At 36.6% G+C, this 21,567-nt stretch overlaps 1 protein-coding gene across 1 annotated transcript; it reads right to left on the bottom strand.

The window, feature by feature from the left end:
- Positions 1 to 17,462: 17,462 nt before the first annotated feature.
- On the bottom strand, positions 17,463 to 17,819 carry LOC150110401 (protein CFDP2-like). Its single transcript, XM_090397447.1, has one exon. The coding sequence runs from the start codon at positions 17,817 to 17,819 to the stop codon at positions 17,463 to 17,465; it is 357 nt and encodes a 118-aa protein (XP_090253573.1).
- Between the last annotated feature and the right edge of the window lie 3,748 nt (positions 17,820 to 21,567).

The raw sequence follows: 21,567 nt of genomic DNA, 5'->3' as shown, positions 1-21,567 counted from the left end.
AAATGGAAAATGTCACAGATGTTATTGACATGATAACGTTTTCAGACGAAGCAACATTCCACATAAGTGGGAACGTTAACCGTTACAATTGCCGCATTTGGGATGCAGAGAAGCCTCAGGAAATGTGGTACCACGAAAGAGACTCACTAATAGTTAATGTGCGGTGCGTGGTTAGGAGTTGCTGCGTTATTGGGCCATTCTTTTTCGATGAGCTCACTGTCAGGGGTGAATCTTATTTAGTAATACTTCAGAATGTTTTTTATTTCCGAATTAAAGAGATTAAATCTTATGAAAAAAAACATTTTCCAACAGGATGGGGAACCATGTCACTATGCGACACAGGTACGAAAATTTTTCTGGATGACACGCAGACAGCTGCATCGCTAGAGGAGGTAATCTTGCGTGGCCACCTCGGTCACCTGACCTGAAGCCGTTAGACTTTTACTTATGGGATCACACCAAATCAGTCGTGTATGCTTCAAAACCTGCTTCTCTCGAACTTGAGATTGTATAACAGCATTGGACTAATGAGACCAATATTGAAAATAAAATAAGAAATTTCAATCTTACGGAAAAAGGCTATTTCTATGACCCTTTACATTAATGAGTGCAGATTTATTACTAATACTTTTGGTATTACAAAATTAGTAATGCTTAACACAGATAAAGACAAATTATTTTGTTTTATATAAAATGATTGACCATTTGTTTCTCATTTTCATTTTTATATTTTCGCCAATTAGAAAAACGAAAGATTAATTACTTAGTCTTAATTATATAGAGGTTGGTAGTTAATTTTTGTTCGCAGAAAATCCTTTTAAATTCCACAAACATGAAAACAACTGGAGAACCCAAGGAATTAGAAGAATATTTTGGTTTCATAAATGTTAGCTGCTTTGGTTAATTAGAGTTGGGTTGTTCTGAATTACCGCCGACGGAACTAAAGCTGTGAGGCCGGCCTAATGTCCACATTTGCACCTCTGTATTGGACTGAATAATTCACTTTAGTTGAAAAGGCCTTATAAATTTTGTTAAAGATACGAAGCAATTTTATAAGCTAGGTTTTAATCCTCATGTCTGAGGTAACTCATAGTAAAGGTGGAGTAAGTCCGATCACTTTCCTTAGTATTTTCCTCTAATGCAAAGCGTATCCCCTTGCGGAGATGTATGATGCTCTGCATTAAAGGCAAGGGCCACTACCCAGACAGGTTTCGACCTTTATTGTGATCTCGTCAGTTGGGACCAGACCCAAAAAATGCCAAGGTGTATACCTAATGTAAAAAACTGTAAGGTCAAAGCACCTTGTGGCAACGTGTTTAGGTAAAATTTATAAGCTCTGCATTACTTCAACTTTGGCATTTTATGTGTCTGGCTCCCACTGACGAGACCTTAATAGAGGTCAAAACCTTTCTGCGTAGTGGCCTTGTCTTAAATGCATAGCATCATACATCTCGACAAGGGGATGTGCTTTGCATTAGGGGAAAATACTAAGGAAAGTGATTGGCCCTTAGTCCACCTTTATCACGAGTTGCTTTAGACTTGAACTATGTTCAGGCGCAAACGTGACTTACTTGTCTGTTTGCTTTCTTGGGAAAAAGGATTAAACCTAGCTTATAAAATTGTTTGGTATCTTTAACATAGTATATATCCAAGGAAAAAAACTTTCTACAGGCCTTATAAATATTCTCAGCAGGAAAGACAGATCTTTCCAACTAGAGTGTATTGCCATTACCGACTGAGTTTCAGAGACATACCAATTGATGTCTTCGCACTAAACAAGCTGTGAATCCATCAGAATATCATTTCAGGTATAAATATTTGTGAAAGTCTTTACTTGATGAATCGATTTCTTCAGTGTAAGATCTTCGCAACCATCATTATATGTTTAGTAAATGCATGAAGGGGCATCTAATAAACAACTGATCAGTGGTTTATTTAATAATCGCTATTCAGTGGTTTATCCAAGACTGACATTTATGGAGGGGAACTCATCTTGTAAACCTGTTGATATTTATTAAATAACTTGTTTGTTTTTTTTTGAAATTCATGATTAAAAGTCGGCGAAGAAGCAATTGCCTTCTGGAGAGACTTAGATAATGCCCTTTGAAAAGAAACTTCCCTCTTCTGAACAGACTTATCTTGTGGAGAGAGAGAGAGAGAGAGAGAGAGAGAGAGAGAGAGAGAGAGAGAGAGAGAGAGAGAGAGAGAGAGAGAGATAAACGGAATTTTTCTCTGTACCAAGGAGGCAAAGTATCTTTAATGTAGGATTTAAGTTATCATTCACTTCCTCGAAAACCTTTCGACTGAAAAAAACAACAACAACAGGAATCTGAGGTTTTTAGATCGTCACTTCAGGAACAATATTATAAATAGCTTCCAATAGAGTTGTCTAAAGTGATGTTTTCTGTGGTGTTTTAAACCATCCATTATATGCCATGCTACGCTACAGGAAAATTGCTGTAGTGTGACTTATACAACATCCTAATCTTAAGCTATCCAGAACTAACTGTCCACCGTAACAACCTGTTTATTATGTTATGTACGAAAAGGCTGCAAGATATTTTTTTAAACATATGAAACATTTATTCTATAAAACTGGTTATACATGTATGTTCTAATCTTTCTAATCTAAACAAACATTTCAATCTAATGACTAAAATACTATAATGATTAAAATTTATGTCTTATGTCATATTAGTTTTTGGCAAGATAAGAAGATTATACAGGGCGTCCACAAATGTTTACCCTGATTATAATATGTTATAACTCTTGAGTGGATACTTGAAATAGAACACAAAGTTAGACTTCAAATCATGACATGGAGAAAAAAAAACAAAAGTCAACGAACAACTTCAAGATGTGCACCGTCAGTAAACTTCTAGGGGTGTAATGTCCTGTGACCTCGGGGAGCATGGGATTAGGCCATCTGTGCCAATCCAGTGATTCGAGAATTCTCGATTAAGACGATGGCGAACTTCACGAGACCAATGGGGGTGGGGGCTCCATCCTGTTGAAAGATAACATTTGGTTGCTTCTCCTGTAGCTTGGGAATAGCATGATTATTGAGCATGTCTAAGTACACATTTCCATTAATTTCTTTTTCAAGAGAGAAGAAAGAGCCAATCACTCGATGATGCATTAGTGCACACCACACATTGAAATTTAGACTAGCTCGAATGTGCTCTCTTATGGCATGTGGATTTTCAGATCGCCTTGGACGATCATCTGGCTTTATCTCTTGGACAATTTTCACTTTGTACGCAAAGAATTTCAAACGTTTGCGTACCACTTTGTGGACTGTACTCCTTGGCATTTGATGTTCTAGTCTCTTTTGATTGACTTCTGCGGTGACCGGATGAAGGCAGTTTGAACTATCTCAACTGTCTCCTCGGAAACCGATGGTCTGCCACTGCTTGTACCCTTATGAACTGAACCTGTTTCTAAAACATTTGTCTTCCTTGATTTAATGAGCTTGACATCAGGTGGATTCTTTCCATACTGTGCCCTAAATATTCCCTGCACTATAACTGAAAATTTTGTTTCTGCTAGCCACAGAAGACATTGGACTTTTTACTGTCTTGAAGCCATTTTTAAAGAAAATCAGCAGCAGCCCTCCTGGTGGCAAAAGCAGTATACTGAAGATACCATAGGAGTTATAAAATTATGTATAGGCACTTTAAAAAATTATAATTTATAAACACGATATACACTTTCAATTTTATTGATCAATTTTAAAGCCGAAATAGACAAACTGTTTTTCAAAATAACATAAATTTAATTTAAATGTTCAAAATGCACACAATGAATATGAATGCTTGAGCGATGCGAAATAATCTTAGTCTTACCTTGTACATATAATGGAATTATTTCCATCTTCTCTTTATTATGTAGTAAAACCTGTAGCGTATTCATAACTTAAATATAAACTCGTGACCACAGTACTTAAAGTATTTAATAAGTAAATATTTCGTCCTACTTATCTTAGGACACCGTCAGTATAGTAATTTCAAACGATACTAGGATTAACATACAGTTAGAGCGCATATTCACAATTGAATACCACTATGCGTGCAAAAGCGTGATATAGAATTAAATTAAAATATACCTGATAAAAAAAATAAATTATATTAAATTAAAATAAATAACATACGTAAATTTATTTTACAAAATTTACGATGACAAATTCCCAAACTTTAGGAATAGTAAGAACGTAATTAAGGTTCAAATTGGGTCTGTGACGTAGAGCTTCAGCATTTTCTTTATATAAATGCTCATGTTTATATAAGGATCTATGTAGAGGAGTGGTGTTTTCCCACTGGATCCTATGGTTTGGGTTTTTAACACCGTGCTGTGCTACGCCTGATTTGTGCGGTTTGATAAGCGGGATATGGTCTTGAGTTCCGAGATGCGTTTGTTAATAGATCTCCCTATCTGTCCGTATTAATGCAACTTACAGGAACATGGAACTTCGTAAACGCCAGATAACATCAAAGGTGAGAGTTTGTCTTTAGGAGAAGGTATCAAATTATACATCTGGTTGATTGGTTTGTAAGCAGCAACAAGTATTTCTTCATAATTTTTCAAAGATGTTCGGAGATGCTTTTGAATCCTTTGATCCAGTGGAAAAGCATAAAACTTCTACACCGATCCTTATATAAACATGAGCGTTTATATAAAGAAAGTGCTGAAGCCCTACTATCCCTAAAGTTTGGGAAATTGGCATCCTTAATCGTCTAAAATAAATGTATGTATGTTTTTATGTATGTATTAAATATATACATAAATAAATCAATAAATTTATGTATATATTATTTAATTAATATAGCATTAATTAATTCTATATACTGCATACATAGTGGGATTCCATTGTAAACATGAACATTAACTACATGCCATTCCTAGTATTGTTTGAAATTATGATACTCACGAGGTCCTAAGTTATGTAGGACGAAATATTTACTTATTAAATAATTTACGTACAGTGGTCCCGTTCAAATGTTTAAGTTCCTTCTCTATTCATTGGAAAGTTTGTGTATGAAAGTCCAGATAAATAACCAGGGTATTGGCGCAATTAACAATTTTGCATATTTCTTCAAGTAAATTCAGCATATCTGTTATATTTCCATCAAGACTTGTAAACCGCTTTAATTAATACATGTAGCATTTAAAGTTATTATTTCCTCTAGTTCTCTCCAAGATCCTGAGAGCTAGACATTAATTAAACGCGGATCTTTCAATCTTCGCACTACTATCTAGACGTCGATCTTTCAATGACATTCCTAATAATTTAAGTAACTTTTTTTTCTTTTACCATTATTTTACGTAGGAGGATCGACTTCTCAGTTTGGCCATAATATGGTTTCCCGCACTCACATGTAATTTTATACAGCCTGGAAACTGAAGATGGTTGTTAGCCTGTTTGTGTTTTCTAAGAATTGATCTGAGTTTAGGAAGAGTAGAAAAGCACGTTTTTATGTTAAATTTTTTCAAACGTTTTCTTAGTTTCTGGGAGAGCTAGCTGATGTACGGTAAAGAGATATATTACCTTTGGGGTTGTCCTGTGTTTCAGCGTTGTTTAAAAAAGGCAGAGATCTATTCAGATCAATTCTAAGCAAACCTAAATGGCGCCTAAAGCACCTGTTATTATGGGAACAACTTTTGTTTTCTTTTGCCAGATTCGTTCAACTTCGAATCTGGCAAATCATCACATAACAGTAACCTTAGTTACAATTTGCCGGACTCGTTTAGCTCTGCTATCAGATACTGGCGCACTCGTGAAGTCACACTCTCGCAGATGCCTGACAACAGAACTTTAGCCCGGACTGTTATATATCGAAATATCAGTACCAGGAGATAGTCGGATTGACGACAAAGAAAATGAAAAAATTACAAAGTATCGCGATTTTCCAGATTCGAAGTTGAACGAATCTGGCAAAAGAAAACAAAAGTTGTTCCCATAATAATAGGTGCTTTAGGCGCCATCCCTAAAAAATTTAAAACACATCTAGATGCACTCGAGTTAGATGGATTAAAAATTGAGCAGCTGCAAAAGGCTGCTTTGTTAGGCTCAGCATTCATTTTCCAGATTCGAAGTTGAACGAATCTGGCAAAAGAAAACAAAAGTTGTTCCCATAATAATAGGTGCTTTAGGCGCCATCCCTAAAAAATTTAAAACACATCTAGATGCACTCGAGTTAGATGGATTAAAAATTGAGCAGCTGCAAAAGGCTGCTTTGTTAGGCTCAGCATTCATTTTCAGAAAGTATTTCCACAACTCATAGGCCCTTGGGTAGGGCTCGAATCAGTGGAATATACCAGCCGTTTACTGAGGAAGAAAATCAAGGTTTGATGAATATTATATATATATATATATATATATATATATATATATATATATATATATATACTGAGGTGGCGTGAACATACTCGGATAATATAACCAGGAAGACCTAAGACAATCCTCCAGCGACAGGTCTGTCTTGTCAGCTATGCCGGTCCCGAGCCGGATAAAAGCAGGGGAGATTGAGGTGGTGCCCTATCTCCCCATTAAAGTGGCTACAGCCGTTGAATCACAATACGAAATGAATGAATGAATGAACCTGCTTTTAGATCGTGCTGTATCTGTAGTGTTGGGAGTTTTCCGGTTACTTAATATTTTTTCTCTCCGAAAAATATAAAAGCCGATCTAGCCTACCTATAACCGCAGTTATATATCCTATTCAGGCACAACTATATATTTGGACAACACATTGCGTACGCGATGCTACCAGTTGTTAATGACATTCGACTGAGGATCAATCATGATGCAGCTAAAGGAAGAAAATCCTCATATCCCTTCTTGTTTGGCTTGAACTGTGTGTGTGTGTGTGTGTGTGTGTGTGTGTGTGTGTGTGTGTGTGTGTGTGTGTGTGTGTGTGTGTGTGTGTGTGTGTGTGTGTGTGTGTGTGTGTGTGTGTGTGTGTGTGTGTGTGTGTGTTTAGTTTTGGTTACAGTACTAAACGAAGATATAGTTCGTGTACAAAGGACAGGTCCAAAAAAGAAGTGATTTCTCAGAACTACTTTAGGTTTCATGCCTTGCCATACTGCAGTGATAAATTTCTCAGATGTGTACCACATGGAAGGCTTATGATGAATATTGCAGGATAGATGTAGTTCAAAATAGTTTGCCAAAGTATTGTAAACAGACGTTTTCGGGAGATCTTTCAACTTATTGTAGAATTAATTTTGATATCCTTCATAACAAAATTGAATTACAAATTGAAACAGTATGAAAGCTGCATATTTAATACTACGTGTACACGCGTCTGTGAAGTTTGCCTATTTTGTTGATGAAAAACTCGTTCTTCTGGGGTTAAGAAACTCTTCCACCTCTTTATGGGGGAAAATCTTGTAAAATCAATTCAGGTTATCTTACAGATGTATGTTACTAAATGATTTCATTATTCACTAATTTCATTGTTCTGTTTTATTTTTGAAATCCAATGTACTTTTGGTATATGAACTAGATCTATTTTAGAAATGGGTAGTGACTACATGAATTTATTTAAGGCTTCGATTTATTTTATCAACAGTAAAATATGTACTTGTATTTTCTTAAAATATTCTTTTCGATATATTTTCAGATTCCTAAAAGAATGAAGTACCTTCCCGTATAGCAGTACGGATATTTGTTGGTTTTTTCATGTTGTTGATAATCATGACAACAGAATATATATCTCAAAGCCTGCCCTGAGTAGTAAATTACTTGCGATTATATGACAGCATTCGACTAATCAAACAAACATTTAACATGAAATACAATGCAAATTTACACTCACACATAAACCAAAACGTTGGTTTTTACCCTAAATTACACAACCAGTGCAGAAGTAAAGATTTATTCCTTATCGGTTGCCTCACGTAAACCTATTTAATATTCGGAAAAGCATGCAATTGGAAGATACAGTATAGTTGTTAGTTGTTTTGGTGGTGGTAGACTAATTCTTATTATTACATTTTTGGAAATACGAAATGTCGATGGAATTGCTAATTAGTGGTGGGTTGGGTTGTTTTGCATTATGACCGACGCAACTAAGATTATAAGAATTCATCATCATCCATATCAAGGATTTAGGCCTACAGACGCAAACCCCAGGACATCCTCTTAAACGATTCAAAGATGACGTCTAAGGCCGGTAGGCCTTAGAAGTTATCTTTGAATCATTTAAGAGGATGTCCTGGTTTTCTTTTTCCTGATGGCTTGTATTTTAAGGCTTATTTTGGGAATCTTTCCATTTTCATTCTTTGAACGTTTTCCATCCATTTATGTTTATATTTTTTAATTTTTTCTATTACTGATTTTTGGTTTAATTCTTTCATAATTTCTTCGTTTCTTTTGTGATCAAATAGAGTACACTTTGTACTTTTTCTCATAAACTTCATTTCTGCTGTTATTAAACTTTGTTTGTCTTTTGCTGACTGTCCAGATTTCACTTCCATACAATAAGACTGGTAGGGCCAATGTATTGTATACTTTTAGTCTGGTTTGTTTTTGAACTCTCTCTCTGTGTTCACTGGGCATCTACATATGCCGTATGGTCACTCTGATGCTCGATGATGTTCCACACTAAGCCTCGCCATGTAGTCCTATTGTTTGCCCTTCTGGCAGCCTCAACTCTCTGAAGATCAGTCACTCCACACATGCCATCCATCCATCTCATTGATGGTCTACCTCTGCCTCTTTTTCCAGGAACTTTACCTTCTATTACTGTTCTGAGAAGTCCTCCTTCCATCCTTTCTATGTGTTCAAAATATTTTAATTTTCTTCTGTCAATATCCTTAAGGAGCCTTAAAGTTCTACTAATATTTTATAACACCCATTCATTTGAACACCTTTCAATGTATGATATCCTCAACAGCCTTCTGTAACACCACATCTCAAAAGCAGATATCCGTTTCTTATCTGACTTCTTTAGGTTCCAATTCTCGCATCCATAAGTTGCTGTTGGAAACACAACTGCATCCAAAATCCTCAACTTGGTTCCCATGGAGATAGATCCATCCTTCCAGATTTTAGACAGGTCTCTGACTGTTGTTTTAGCCATTCCTAACGTTTTTCTGACATCTTCTGAACAGCAATTCTTCACATTAATAATGGATCTCAGGTACTCAAACTTGCTGACTTCCTCAATTCTTTTTCCATTAAGATACATTTTTTTCTCAAGAGCTTCTCTATTTGTTTTTCCTTTGAGAACCATGATCTTTGTCTTGCTAGAATTGAGTTGAAGTCCTCTGTTATTACTGATCTTGTTAACTTTGTCAAGAATTAGTCCTATTTCTTCCATTTCAATACAAAGGGGTACTGTATCATCAGCGTACCTCAGATTACTGATCAATCTACCTCCTATCGTAATTGCTGTCTTGAGCTCATCCAATGCTTCACGCATGATGTCCTCTGCATATATACTAAACAAGTGAGGAGAAAGTAAACATCCTTGCCTAACTCCTTTTCCAACTTTAAGCCAGTCAGTCAATCCAACACCTGTTCTTACTGTGGCTTCTTGCTACTTATACAAGTTGGCTATCAACCTGATAGTGTGTTAAGGAAAACCCATTCTTTTCAATACCTCCCACAGTTTCACATGCTCAACACAGTCAAAAGCTTTAGAGTAGTCTAAGAAACACATTACCAGAGGGAGTCTGAATTCTTTATATTTTTCTATGATCTGTCTAAGGCAAAGGATCTGATGTCTGGTGCCCCTACCTTTCCTAAAACCTGCTTGTTCCTCAGGCATCTCTGCCTCAACTTTGGCCTCAATCTTATTTAGCATGATCTTTAATAAAATTTTGCTTGCATGAGATATCAAACTAATAGTTCTATAATTATTGCATGCCTTCATATCACCTTTCTTGTGTAGTGGTATGAAAACTGAATTCTTCCAGTCTATAGGCCATGATCCTGTCTCCTATATCCTTGTAATCAATCTATGAAACACTCTTATCGCTCCATCTCCTGTGGCCTTAATTAACTCTGCTGGGATTTCATCTGCACCTGGGGCCTTATTGCTGTTGAGCTGCTTACCTGCTCTTTCAACTTCATGCCTAAGTGGAGAAGGTTCCAAATCAAAATTATCTTGGTGGGAGGACTCCACATTTTCTTTATCCACTCTGCTGTACAGTTCCTCACAGTATTCTTTCCATCTGTTTTTGATTTCCAACTCCTCTGTTAGTAATGATCCATTCCTATCTTTGATGACATTCAATTCAGTTTTTGAACTAGGTTTGGTTTAAATATAGAGTTAATTACTCCTGTTATTTTTAAATATTTTGCAATTTTTACATTTATATCTTTTTCATTTTCATATGTGATCAAACATCGTAGGTAGTTAAATGAATTCACTCCCTTCTAAGAATCTTGTTATTTATTACTATTTTAGTTCTTGATGGATCTTGTCCTTTAAAGGCCATAGTTTTTGATTTTTCCATTGATATTATCATACCATAATCTTTGGCTATCGCATTTAGATCTAAAATAGCTTTCTTTACGTTATCATCAGAATTTGTAATTATTATTTTGTCGTCGGCAAAAAGGAGAGTGTTTAAGTTCACAGTAGGAGAAAGTTTACCTTGATGGAAATTTTTATTCCATTTTATTATTATTTCATTTAAGTAAATATTAAAAAGAGTTGCTGAGAGGGGACATCCCTGTCGGACCCCTTGGTTTATCTCTCTCGTATATGATAGCTCATGATTTAATCTTATTTGTATTTGATTATTTTCATATATACTTGTGATAGCTTTTAGGATATTATTTGGTATTTGCTTTCATTTAATATGTTAAATAAAATGCTTCTTTTAACTTTCTCAAATTCTTTTTCAAAGTCAATAAATGTGATATGTGTTTCTAAATTGTATTCTCTTCTTTTCTCTCTTATTAATTTTAGGCAAACTGCTGGGTCTATAGATAACCGTCCTCTTCTAAACTCACTCTGTTCTTCTAAAATAAAGTTTTCAGAATATTTCATTAGTTTGATATTTAAAATTTTACTATATATTTTGTAACAGGAATTTAGAATTCTTATATAAGTTTTTAGGGTAATCTCTATTACCTTTCTGAAAGATAGGAATCACGATTCAGTATAATCAGGAAATATTGCAGATTTGTAGCGGATTTATTTAGAAGTACAACATCGTCCTCATAAAGCAAAGAGCTGAGATTAACATTTCCAATTTTGATATGAGGTTTAATACAACTTTCCTTCATATTGTTATCTATAAAGATAATGTACATTCTTGTTTGACACCAGATGTAATATTAAACCATTTTGGACAAAACATTTCAGCTACTCAGGCACGATGTTTAAAGAAGATGGCAAATTAAATATGGAAATAGACAACATATTAATCAACAAAATCTGGTTGATTAATATGTTGCTAGGAAGTCAACTGAATAATATTTTATGAAATAAGAGAGAAATTAGCAAAAATACAAAATTAGCTGTATACAAAGAAGTGTTCAAACCAATTTTTACTTATGGATCTCAGAGCTAAATAAGAAATGGAACACTACCAAAGACTAGAGAATGCAGATATGAGAGTCCCGAGAAAGATTAGAGGCATGAACAGATAGGATCAATAGCAATATCATATTGAAAACGAGGATATTAGGAAAGAACTTCACATTGTCAGCATCCAGGAATGCGCTAGCAGAGCTAATCTCACGTGATATGGTCGCTTAAACAGAATGGGAGAGAAAAGATTAGCAAAACAAGTGTTCGCTGCCAAGTTGGCAGGAAAACGATCCAGAGGAAGATCAAGATATAGGTCGATTAATACGGTACAAAATTGCCTTAGAAGTTAGCAATATAAGATCTGAAAATTTTGAAGTTTTCAGAGGTAAAAGACTAATTTGGAGGAAAATTGTAGATAGGAAGTTAGTAACGATGTAAATTTTTCATGTAGTACTATCATATCCTGTACATCCCTTGGTGGCATATGTCAGGAATTTGGTGATGCTGATGATGAATAAATATATTTTGTAAAGCTGAAATTCTTAAAGTGAGGACGACGATATTCTGAATGTTTCGATAATTAATTTAAAAGACCGCTACATGAAACAAGTAAGAGAATAATGGCAGAAAATATTCAAGAGGAATACAGTCAGGTGACCATAGTAGTATCTGTAGAAGATAAAGCCGTTAACAAATTGAAATCTTGAAATTTAGCTAGAGTAGATAATAATTATGTAGACGTATTTGAACATGAATGGGTAAATTTTTTAAGTGACCGACTTCAAAATTTAAAAGGCCGGATGAGAAGGTCGGAGTAGTGAGGATTGGAGTGGAACTCTCATAGTGCCCATCTTTAAGAAGAAAAATATAATCAATGTGAATATTATAGAGTAATTTTCTCTGGTGCAATAGATCATATTTTTGCACTGATATATGCCAGGAATAAGAAAAATCATACAATAATATTTTTGCACTGATATATGCCAGGAATAAGAGAAATCATAGAATACTATTAGATATGTGAAGAGCCAAATGCTTCATTCGGCGACATATAACTTGTTTAAGTTAAGGGATATTACATCCCAAATCGTTTCTTAGCCGAATAAGAAACTCAAAGATTATGGGTAAATATCAAGAATAATGATCGGATCTTGCTCCACCTTTGACATGAGTTGCCTCAGCTTGCACTACCTTAAGGGTCAGTTGCTGCAGTATCCAGGTATTTGCTTACGCTTGGAATCGCCGAACTTTATATAGTTTCTACTATATTCGGCATGAAACTCTTTGAGTTTCTTATTCGGCTAAGAAACGCTATGGGATGTAATATCCCTTAACTTAAATAAATCATAGAATAATAAGTTGTTTAAAAAAAAAGCTGGGGCCATCAAAAATAAGGGTTGTAAGGATCAGATGCTCACATTAGAACAAGCAGTTGAAAACACTTTAGAATATAACCATGGATCGGGATTTAAGATTTTTCGTTCTTTTCGTTCTGCAAAAGTACAAGATATGGGCACTAAGAGAAATACTCTGAAAAGCGCTACGGTTCTATGGTGTAAATTAGATATCAAAGCAGTACATAATCTATATTTAAGTTGTGGATCAGGAGTTAGAAGTAAAAGAGTGCAGGAAGAATTGTGACGGTTTGTAGTAAAATCAGATGTAACACTTGGTGTATTCTATTACAGCTTCTACATATCACTCATATAGATTACGTTTTTCAGAGAACTGGTACTATACTGACCTGAAACGTGCAAACATTCTATCATGCTGTACTCTTAAATACAGTTCTCAAGTATCCTTTAATTAAATTATATAACTGCTGTCCAGATGTGGCATGAAACCAGCAGTACAAAGACAAATACAGTAAATCATCCACTGCATTCTCAATGGAGAACTTCAGTTGTTCCTGTACCATATTTCTTCTGTGTTACGCTCAGTCGCCTGTTCATGGCTAAGTAACTTTGATCAGAAACTTGATTATTGCTTAATGTAAATAACTATTTGTTAACATTGATCAAGTGTAAACGGATAAGTATTTTTAATACCGACTAGTTTCACCAAACTTAATCTCATGGCGTCGTCAGGATACAAGCACTGAGGTTAAAACATATCACAAAAATAGATCTCAACTGTAAATTCTAAAAATTGTAATTGCAAACTAAAATAGCATCGAATGTGAATAATACACCTATCGCGTGTACATAATTTACTAGTTGTTGCTAAGGAGCGCTCTATAGTTAGCATTAAAGTTCATTTCCTGTGTGTTCAGAGATCTAATTAGGGTTTTCCATATATCTGGAAGTATTAAACCTTGGTTTCTGTTAAGGTTATCTGTAGTGCGTGCGACAGTGGCTGCTTCTTTAAACATTCGAGAGTGGTAGTCGCCCTCTGTGTAAGGGGTACAATTTTTGTCCCACTCAATGATATGGGTTGTTATGGAGAAATATGATGACAGGCATGATTTGTCTTGTCTGTTGTTTTTAACATAACCAATGTGTTCCTTCTGTCTAATCTCGAGGCTTTTCGAAGTCTGGCCGATGTAACTTGAACCACACGAGCATTGGATATTATAGACCCCGGCATACTTATAGAAAGGATCGGTATCTTTTGGAGATCGTAGTAGTTTACGAATTGTTTCTATAGGTCTGAATATCTCTAGATAAAAGAACCATTCATAATTTGAAGAGAAAGAAATATAACATAATACTCAAGGCAGACAAGGGTAACAGTGCTGTGATATTAAACACCAAGGACTACGAGGAAGGATAAAGTGAACAATCTACTGTCGGACATGTCTGTTTACCATATCTTAAGGAAAGATCCTACATTAAAAAACCACAGTGACACAAACAAATTTCTACGCGATATGATCAACTGGCCAACAGATCTAATTAAAAAATTATAATCGATGCACCCTCTAACTCCAAGACTTTATGAGGTTTCAGAAGTTCACAAAGATCGTATTCCTTTATGCCCCATTGTAGATGGCGTTAATCAAACTACCTACTTATTGTCTAAACATCACTCTACACTCTTACAACAACATATCCATAATTCAGAGAGTTGTGTCCGAAATTCACAACATTTTGTGGATAAATTAAAAAACATTACTATATCTGAAAACGATCTACTTGTAAGCTTAGATGTCACTTCTCTTTTTACAAACTTTCCAGTGGTGTAAGTTATCAACATCTTAGGCACTTTATTTCCGCAAGATATAACTACACTGTACAATCATTGCCTAAATTCAAACTATCTTTCTTGGAAGAAAACTATTTACCAACAATTAACTGGCCTGGCAATGAGTAGCCCACTTTCACCTTCTCGTGCTATCCTATTTGTGGAGGATCTCGAAAATAAAATTCTATCTCAAATAAATCTTAAACCAATAATTTGGTGGCGATATGTAGATGATATCTTCATTGTATGGAACCACAACAAAGATGACCTAATTGATTTTCTTAATAAAATCAACTTTTTTCACCATTCTATTAAATTTACTCTAGAACTTGAAAAAGACAAACTACTGTTCATACATCACCTTACGTTACCCAGGCGCTATCAGCCCGGGGGGGCCACATCGCAGAGGACCGTGTCGCCACTGGACACGGTCTTCTGCGACTGTCCACCACTTTCTGGTCTGCAGCCTGCAGGTCTTCCTTTTCCTAATTCGCCTATCTCCTTCTCGATCTCCCTAGCTGCCTCTCTGATCGGGGTCGGGCCTCTCACACTTGTCTCACAGTCCTTTCAGGGCCCATACGGTACAGGTGCCCCAACCACTGAAGACGCTGGGCTCACAGTTCGATCAAGACGGCTGCCGACGTGTATAAAGCGTGTATGGTAGCATTGAACCGCCTTCTCCAGAGTCCGTCTACCATGACCTCCATAGATACGTCGTAGGATCTTGTTCTCGAATATTCTCAGGTGATCGGCTTGTCTCGCCGTGAGAGTCCACCCTTTAGCACCGTAAAGGAGAACAGGCCTGATCAAAGTTTTGTATAGTCTCATCTTTTTAGTCCAAAACAGCAAGCGCGAAGCGAAAAGGGGACGCATCTGATAGTAGGCGACATTCGCAGCATTTACCGGACTCTGGATATCAGCCTCAACTTTGTTGTCTTCAGTCACGAAAGAACCCAAGTACCTAAGTACCTTCACCCTCTCAAACGGTGCAGCTGCCTCTGGAACTTGAGCAGCATGACGATTCATAAAAATGTATTTTGTCTTCTCGGTGTTTATCTTCAGGCCAACGTCTTCTGCATCTTCTTCAATAGCAGTAACCAATGCCACTGCGTCGTCCCGTTGATGCGCCATGACTTTCAGGTCGTCCGCGTAGCCAAGAATTCTAACTTGCACCCCCATGTTAACTCCACCTGCCACTTGTGTTTCTAATTACTTTTTCCAACACTAGATGGAAGAGAATCGGAGAATGCCCATCACCCTGTTTCACACCGGTCTATACGTGAAACATGTCCGACAGGTCACTTTCTGCTTTTACTCTTGCTCTCGAACCAGTTACGCACACCTGCACCATTTTTCGGAGTTTTCGACGAATTCCCAGCTCTTCTAACACCTGCCATATGTTTGGGCGTATTATTGAGGCATAGGGTTTAGAAACGTCTATGAAAATATTATGAACTTCCCGGTTATATTCCCAGCACTTTTCAAAACTTGGCGCAGTCTGAAGAGTTGATCTATTGTAGAACGGTTCCTCCTGAAGCCCGTCTGGTAGTCACCAAGGCACTCTTCTTCATATGGTGTGAGGCGCATTAGCATGATGTTAGACAGCACCTTGTAGCCAGTCGACAGCAGTGAGATACCCATATAGTTGCCACGTTGAGTATTATCTCTTTTCGTATATACGGGGGTGATCAGCGACTCCTTTCATTCGTCCGGCAGCCATTGTTCTGGCCAGATCATCAAGATGAGCAGGTGCAGCTGCTCCAGCAGGACGTCTCCATCATTCCTCAGGAGCTCCGCCGGTATACAGTCCACTCCTGGACCCTTATTATTTTCCAGCATGCGGATAGCACGAGTAATCTCACTAAATGTCGGCTCTTCAATAAATGATTCAGCAGTTTGATAAGGAGTATAATCCTCGGATATTGACGTTCCAGCATTGACATTCAGCAAGTTCGCGAAATATCTACGCCACCGAGTGAGAGCATCTTTTGACTTTGTTAATTTCCACTCTCATCTCTTATGGTTGCCGCTTGTGTCTGGGCACCTCGCATGGATTTCATCGTCCGGTACATCTCCCGTTCATTATTCGTCACCCTATGTCTCTCTATACTAACCACTTTCTCATTAAGATACTTCCGCTTCTCCCTACGTAGACATGTATTCACCACTCTTCTCACCCTCTCATATGCAGCTTTCTTCCTACTATCCACTTGGTAGTTCAATAGTGCTTCCCTTCGTTTCGCTACAGCTTCTTCACGCTCTCTATTAAACCATGCTTTTCTCCTCCTCTTTCTCTTTCCCACAGTTCTCGAGGCAGTTAACGCGACCGTAGTTTTGATGGTGTCCCACATCCCATCCAGACCATCCTCTTCCTCCTGCAACTCCCCAAAACGATTCTGCAACTCTAAATGGACAGTCCGTTTGCCTTCCGCTGTTTTCAACTTGTCCAGTTCCCATGCCATACTATCGGCATGGGAACTGGACACGCGAGCATCTGAACCACAATTCTATGCCTGAAATCGTAGACTACCAGATAGTGTCGCTATATCCATCTGCTCCTCTGAAACTTCTCACATCCGACATCAGCACACCTCCATCTCGGAGGTGTGCTGATGTCAATACGCTAATACATGATTTATTTGATTAGCTGTTCTACCGTCCGTTTATCTCCAGATCTGCTTGTGGACCTCTTTATGCGCAAACACAGTGCTCTTTACAAAGCATCCCGTAGCGGCGGCAAAACTCGCAAGTCGGATCCCGTTATCATTGCACTCCTCATGTAATCTCTAACTACCCAAGAAAGGCCGCCACACACGCGCTCTCCGCCAGCTTCGCGTTGAAATCTCTCACTACTAGCTTGACGTCATATGACGGTAGATTAGCACAAGTACGCTCAAGCACTTCGTAGAAACAATCTTTAGCTTCCTCCGAGCTCTCTTCAGTAGGCGCATAACAGTTGACAATAGACACATTTTGAAAACGTCCCTTAACTCTAATAGTACACAGCAGATTGTTAACAGGTTTAAAATATAAAATATTACACAAAAATTTATCACTAACTAAAAACGAAGTTCCGAGTACTTTTGGTCCTCTGTCGTCACCACGACAGAGGACAAAAGAGAACGGGTCGAGCGATGTCCCGGCCATCGCGCCTCTTGTACAGCACAAAGTCCAATTTTATACTGCCGTAAGACATTCGTCACATTACAAAGAGCTCTTTCTTTCACCAAATTACGTATATTCCAGGTCCCAAAACGATTAATAATGATTGTCGCAAAGGCGCCCGAATTTCAATGCTTCTGTGGTGCTTGTTTCGTAACCAATAGGGTTTTCACAGGAAGGGTAGTTGGCCCCTCGCTAACCCTCCCCTTATATTAGGATTCATTAACTAAATTGAGCAGCATAGTACTAGCGACAGAATTCCTTTAGCAGTTGCATGCAACCAAGTACTATAATAAGCTCCTACTCAAATTAGGCTTTGTTGCTCGCACATTCTCTACCACTACAGTTTCCTCAAGTATACTCACTAAAAACCAATAGACAATTTACAAAAACCTATATGCAATGTGCTCAACCTAAACATCATAATTTTAAAGGAAATACTCCTCGACAAACATATTTCACTAAAACGCGTAAAACAACTACCATTCTTAAACATCTTAAATAAGAAGCAAGTTACTGGCATTATGAACCTATCAGTCTACAGGAAACCTACGAATACAGGACGTTCTCTACACTTCAGCTCCTTTTCTTCTACATTTTCTTCTGCAAATCTACATTTCTCACAAACTCAGCATAGTACACATACTAAAGAAGAGAGCTGTCCGCATTACAACAGATAAAAAGGACCTCCATGACAAATTAACATTGATATCTAATAACGTCGCCTTGAATGACTACCCACGAAGACTCCTCAACAAAATCCTTTTCTCTGAGCTACCACAAAGAGAACAAGAAGACACTTAATATATTAAAACAATCGCTGTTCCGTATGTGAGAAGTATCTCTAAAAAGGTCGCTAATCTCCTCAAATTACACAAAATAATAGTGACATTCAAACCCATAGAAACAATTCAAAAACTACTACGATCTCCAAAAGATACGGATCCTTTCTATAAGTATGCCGGGGTCTATAATATCCAATGCACGTGTGGTTCAAGTTACATCGGCCAGACTTCGAGAAGCCTCGAAATTAGACAGAAGGAACACATTGGTTATGTTAAAAACAACAGACAAGACATATCAGGCTTGTCATCACATTTCTCCATAACAAACCATATCATTGAGTGGTACAAAAGTTGTACCCATTATAGAAGAAGACTACCACTCTCGAATGTTTAAAGAAGCAGCCACTGTCGCACGCACTACGGATAACCTTAACCGGAACCAAGGTTTAATACTTCCAGATATATGGAAAACCCTAATTAGATCTCTGAACACACAGGAAATGAACTTTAATGCTAACTATAGAACGTTCCTTAGCAACAACTAGTAAATCATGTACATGGGCGATAGGTGTATTATTCACGTTCAATGCTATTTTACTTTGTAACTACAATTTTCACAATTTAAAGTTAAGATCTATTCTTGTGATATGTTTTAACCTCAGTGCTTGTACCCTGAAGATGCCAACAGCTTATGTTTGGTGAAACTAGTCGGTATTAAATTAAAATATTTATTCGTTTACACTTCATCAATGTTCCCAAATAGTAATTTACATTAGTTCTGTGATCAAGAAAATACACGATCATTATTGATTATTGCTTAGTTTGAGAATAAATAGAGGAGTGAACAGATGAAATCAGCGACAGAATGTTATGGAAAATGTGAAGATAATTGGAAGAAACGTAACACTGTTTGACTTAAAAGATGAGTGAGCCGATCTAATCAAATTTGGTATCATGATTTTGCCTGGACGGGAGAAGGAAGAAGCAGCAAATCGTGTTTTATACCAGGATGAAACAAGACCCATAGGAAGAGAAAGACCTACGTGGATCGAATCAGTTAAAAATGTATCAGAAAACTGAAATATGCTCAGACAATATTGTATACATAATACATAGCAGACTGCTTTGGAGGAAACCCTTGATAGGAAGGTTTATAAAAGTCTAAGCGTTTATACCGCATGTCATCATAGTGTTATAAGCACTGGTGTAGGAACATATCAGGAATTGAATGGTGGTGGCGGTGATGATGGTTCCTTATTTTTGTTTTGCTTTTTGTATTACTTTACGGAGAACATACTGAATATTATTGTGTACGTAAAGCTCATAGAGGCATTTATGAAAATATTACAATGAAGTGAACCTTATTTTGTTTTCATAGTACAACGTTAAGCACTTCGGGAAGGGTGCAGTAAAAGGTCACCAGAATGCATACATTCTGGAGAGTTTTATGAATAGTTGAAAACGCTCATTTTAAAAAACAAAAGCGTGATATTTCCTGAGTGGACAATTATAGTTATTGGAGAGGTGCCTAAAATAACAAGGGAAGTGAAATTATATTTGTAAATGAGTGTAATCACATATGAATTTATTAGCTTTGCTAAAAATTCGTTTTCCTGGGAGATATATCAGAAACCTGTTTCTGACAGGCTCTTTAAATCACCATTAGCTGAAGTGGTCTTGAAAATATTCTTCCAGTCTCGATGAAATTACTATTTTATGCTTTTGAAGATCTTTCTTCAAAGATCTTTAGAAAAAATCTAAAATTTCATGTTAGAAGATTCCTAGTGTATTTGTTCTGAAGGTAAAATAAGACAAAATATCCAGACCAATTATTCAGGGATAATTATTCCTTTTTTGGAATTCATAATTTTAAGCTTATTGGGATAGAAATCTGATAAAAATATTCAGCGTAAAGATTTTGGCATTTAAGATATCTCAGTTTTAAAGGGTGAATATTTTTTTTCGGTTACGCTGCATAGTATCGTTTTGCTTAGTGACGCACATTCTAATTATCATTTATCAGATTTGCTAATTTTTTCTAGGAAGTGATGCATTTCGTACACTATTCAACTTGACTGGCATTTCTACCTTCCTTCTACTCTCTTTCGTCTAAACATTTCTTTCTTGCAACTATATTGAGTAACTGGTTCTTCATAATCCTTCAAGGTTTTTGGATCGGTGACCTCTTATATCTTCTTTATTTCATTTAATATAACCCCTAGCAGCGGAATGACGTATATTTTAATCTTCATTGTTAGGCCTCTTTTGCGGAATAAAACTCCGAATATACTTTTTTTTTCAGTGAAGAAAGCCTTTCTTCAACATACTGGTTAACAGACTTCCATTATGAACGCCCCTCCCTTGCACTGGTTTTCCTGTCTATAGTCGAGAAGTCTCAGGATTTTAATTCAGTTCCCTTTAATCTTAGGGTACTCTTGACTCGTGCTACAGAATATGATTAAAGGATTAGCGTCCTAGATTCAATCTTTTTCAGACTACTTTATTTCTTGCAGAAAAGTAATAGAGACAGAGTTAAGCAAGTTTCATATAATAATGTCAAGCAATTTTCCTCTCGCATGCTACCTAACCTAGTAAAATAAAATAAAAAAAACCTTAGTTCAAGAAGGTTACTAAGAATAGGTGTTATGAAATTGCAGATAGGATCATCTGAAAAAAAAAACTTTCGATCATATTTAACAAATAATATCAAAATACTGAAGAACTTAGCAATAATTTTCTTAAAGCAAGATGAATGAGAATGCATGCTTAAAACATTGCACATAATATGAAAATTAAATTATTATTATTATTATTATTATTATTATTAATTCCTCAGGATCGACATCTGAGGTGACTGGTTCTCTAATATTATGGTGTGGTTTATGGTTAAAAGCATTCCTGTATTTTTCCTGGATAGATAATTTACGGAATTATGTCTGCCGTGTAAA

Source organism: Typopeltis vanoorti, chromosome 1 (assembly GCF_054136105.1).
Source record: "Typopeltis vanoorti isolate ZY-2024b chromosome 1, IOZ_Tvanoo_1.0, whole genome shotgun sequence".
Taxonomy (NCBI): domain Eukaryota; kingdom Metazoa; phylum Arthropoda; class Arachnida; order Uropygi; family Thelyphonidae; genus Typopeltis; species Typopeltis vanoorti.
The sequence above is the reverse complement of the archived record's forward strand: the minus strand, read 5'-3'. Positions and strand labels throughout refer to the sequence as shown.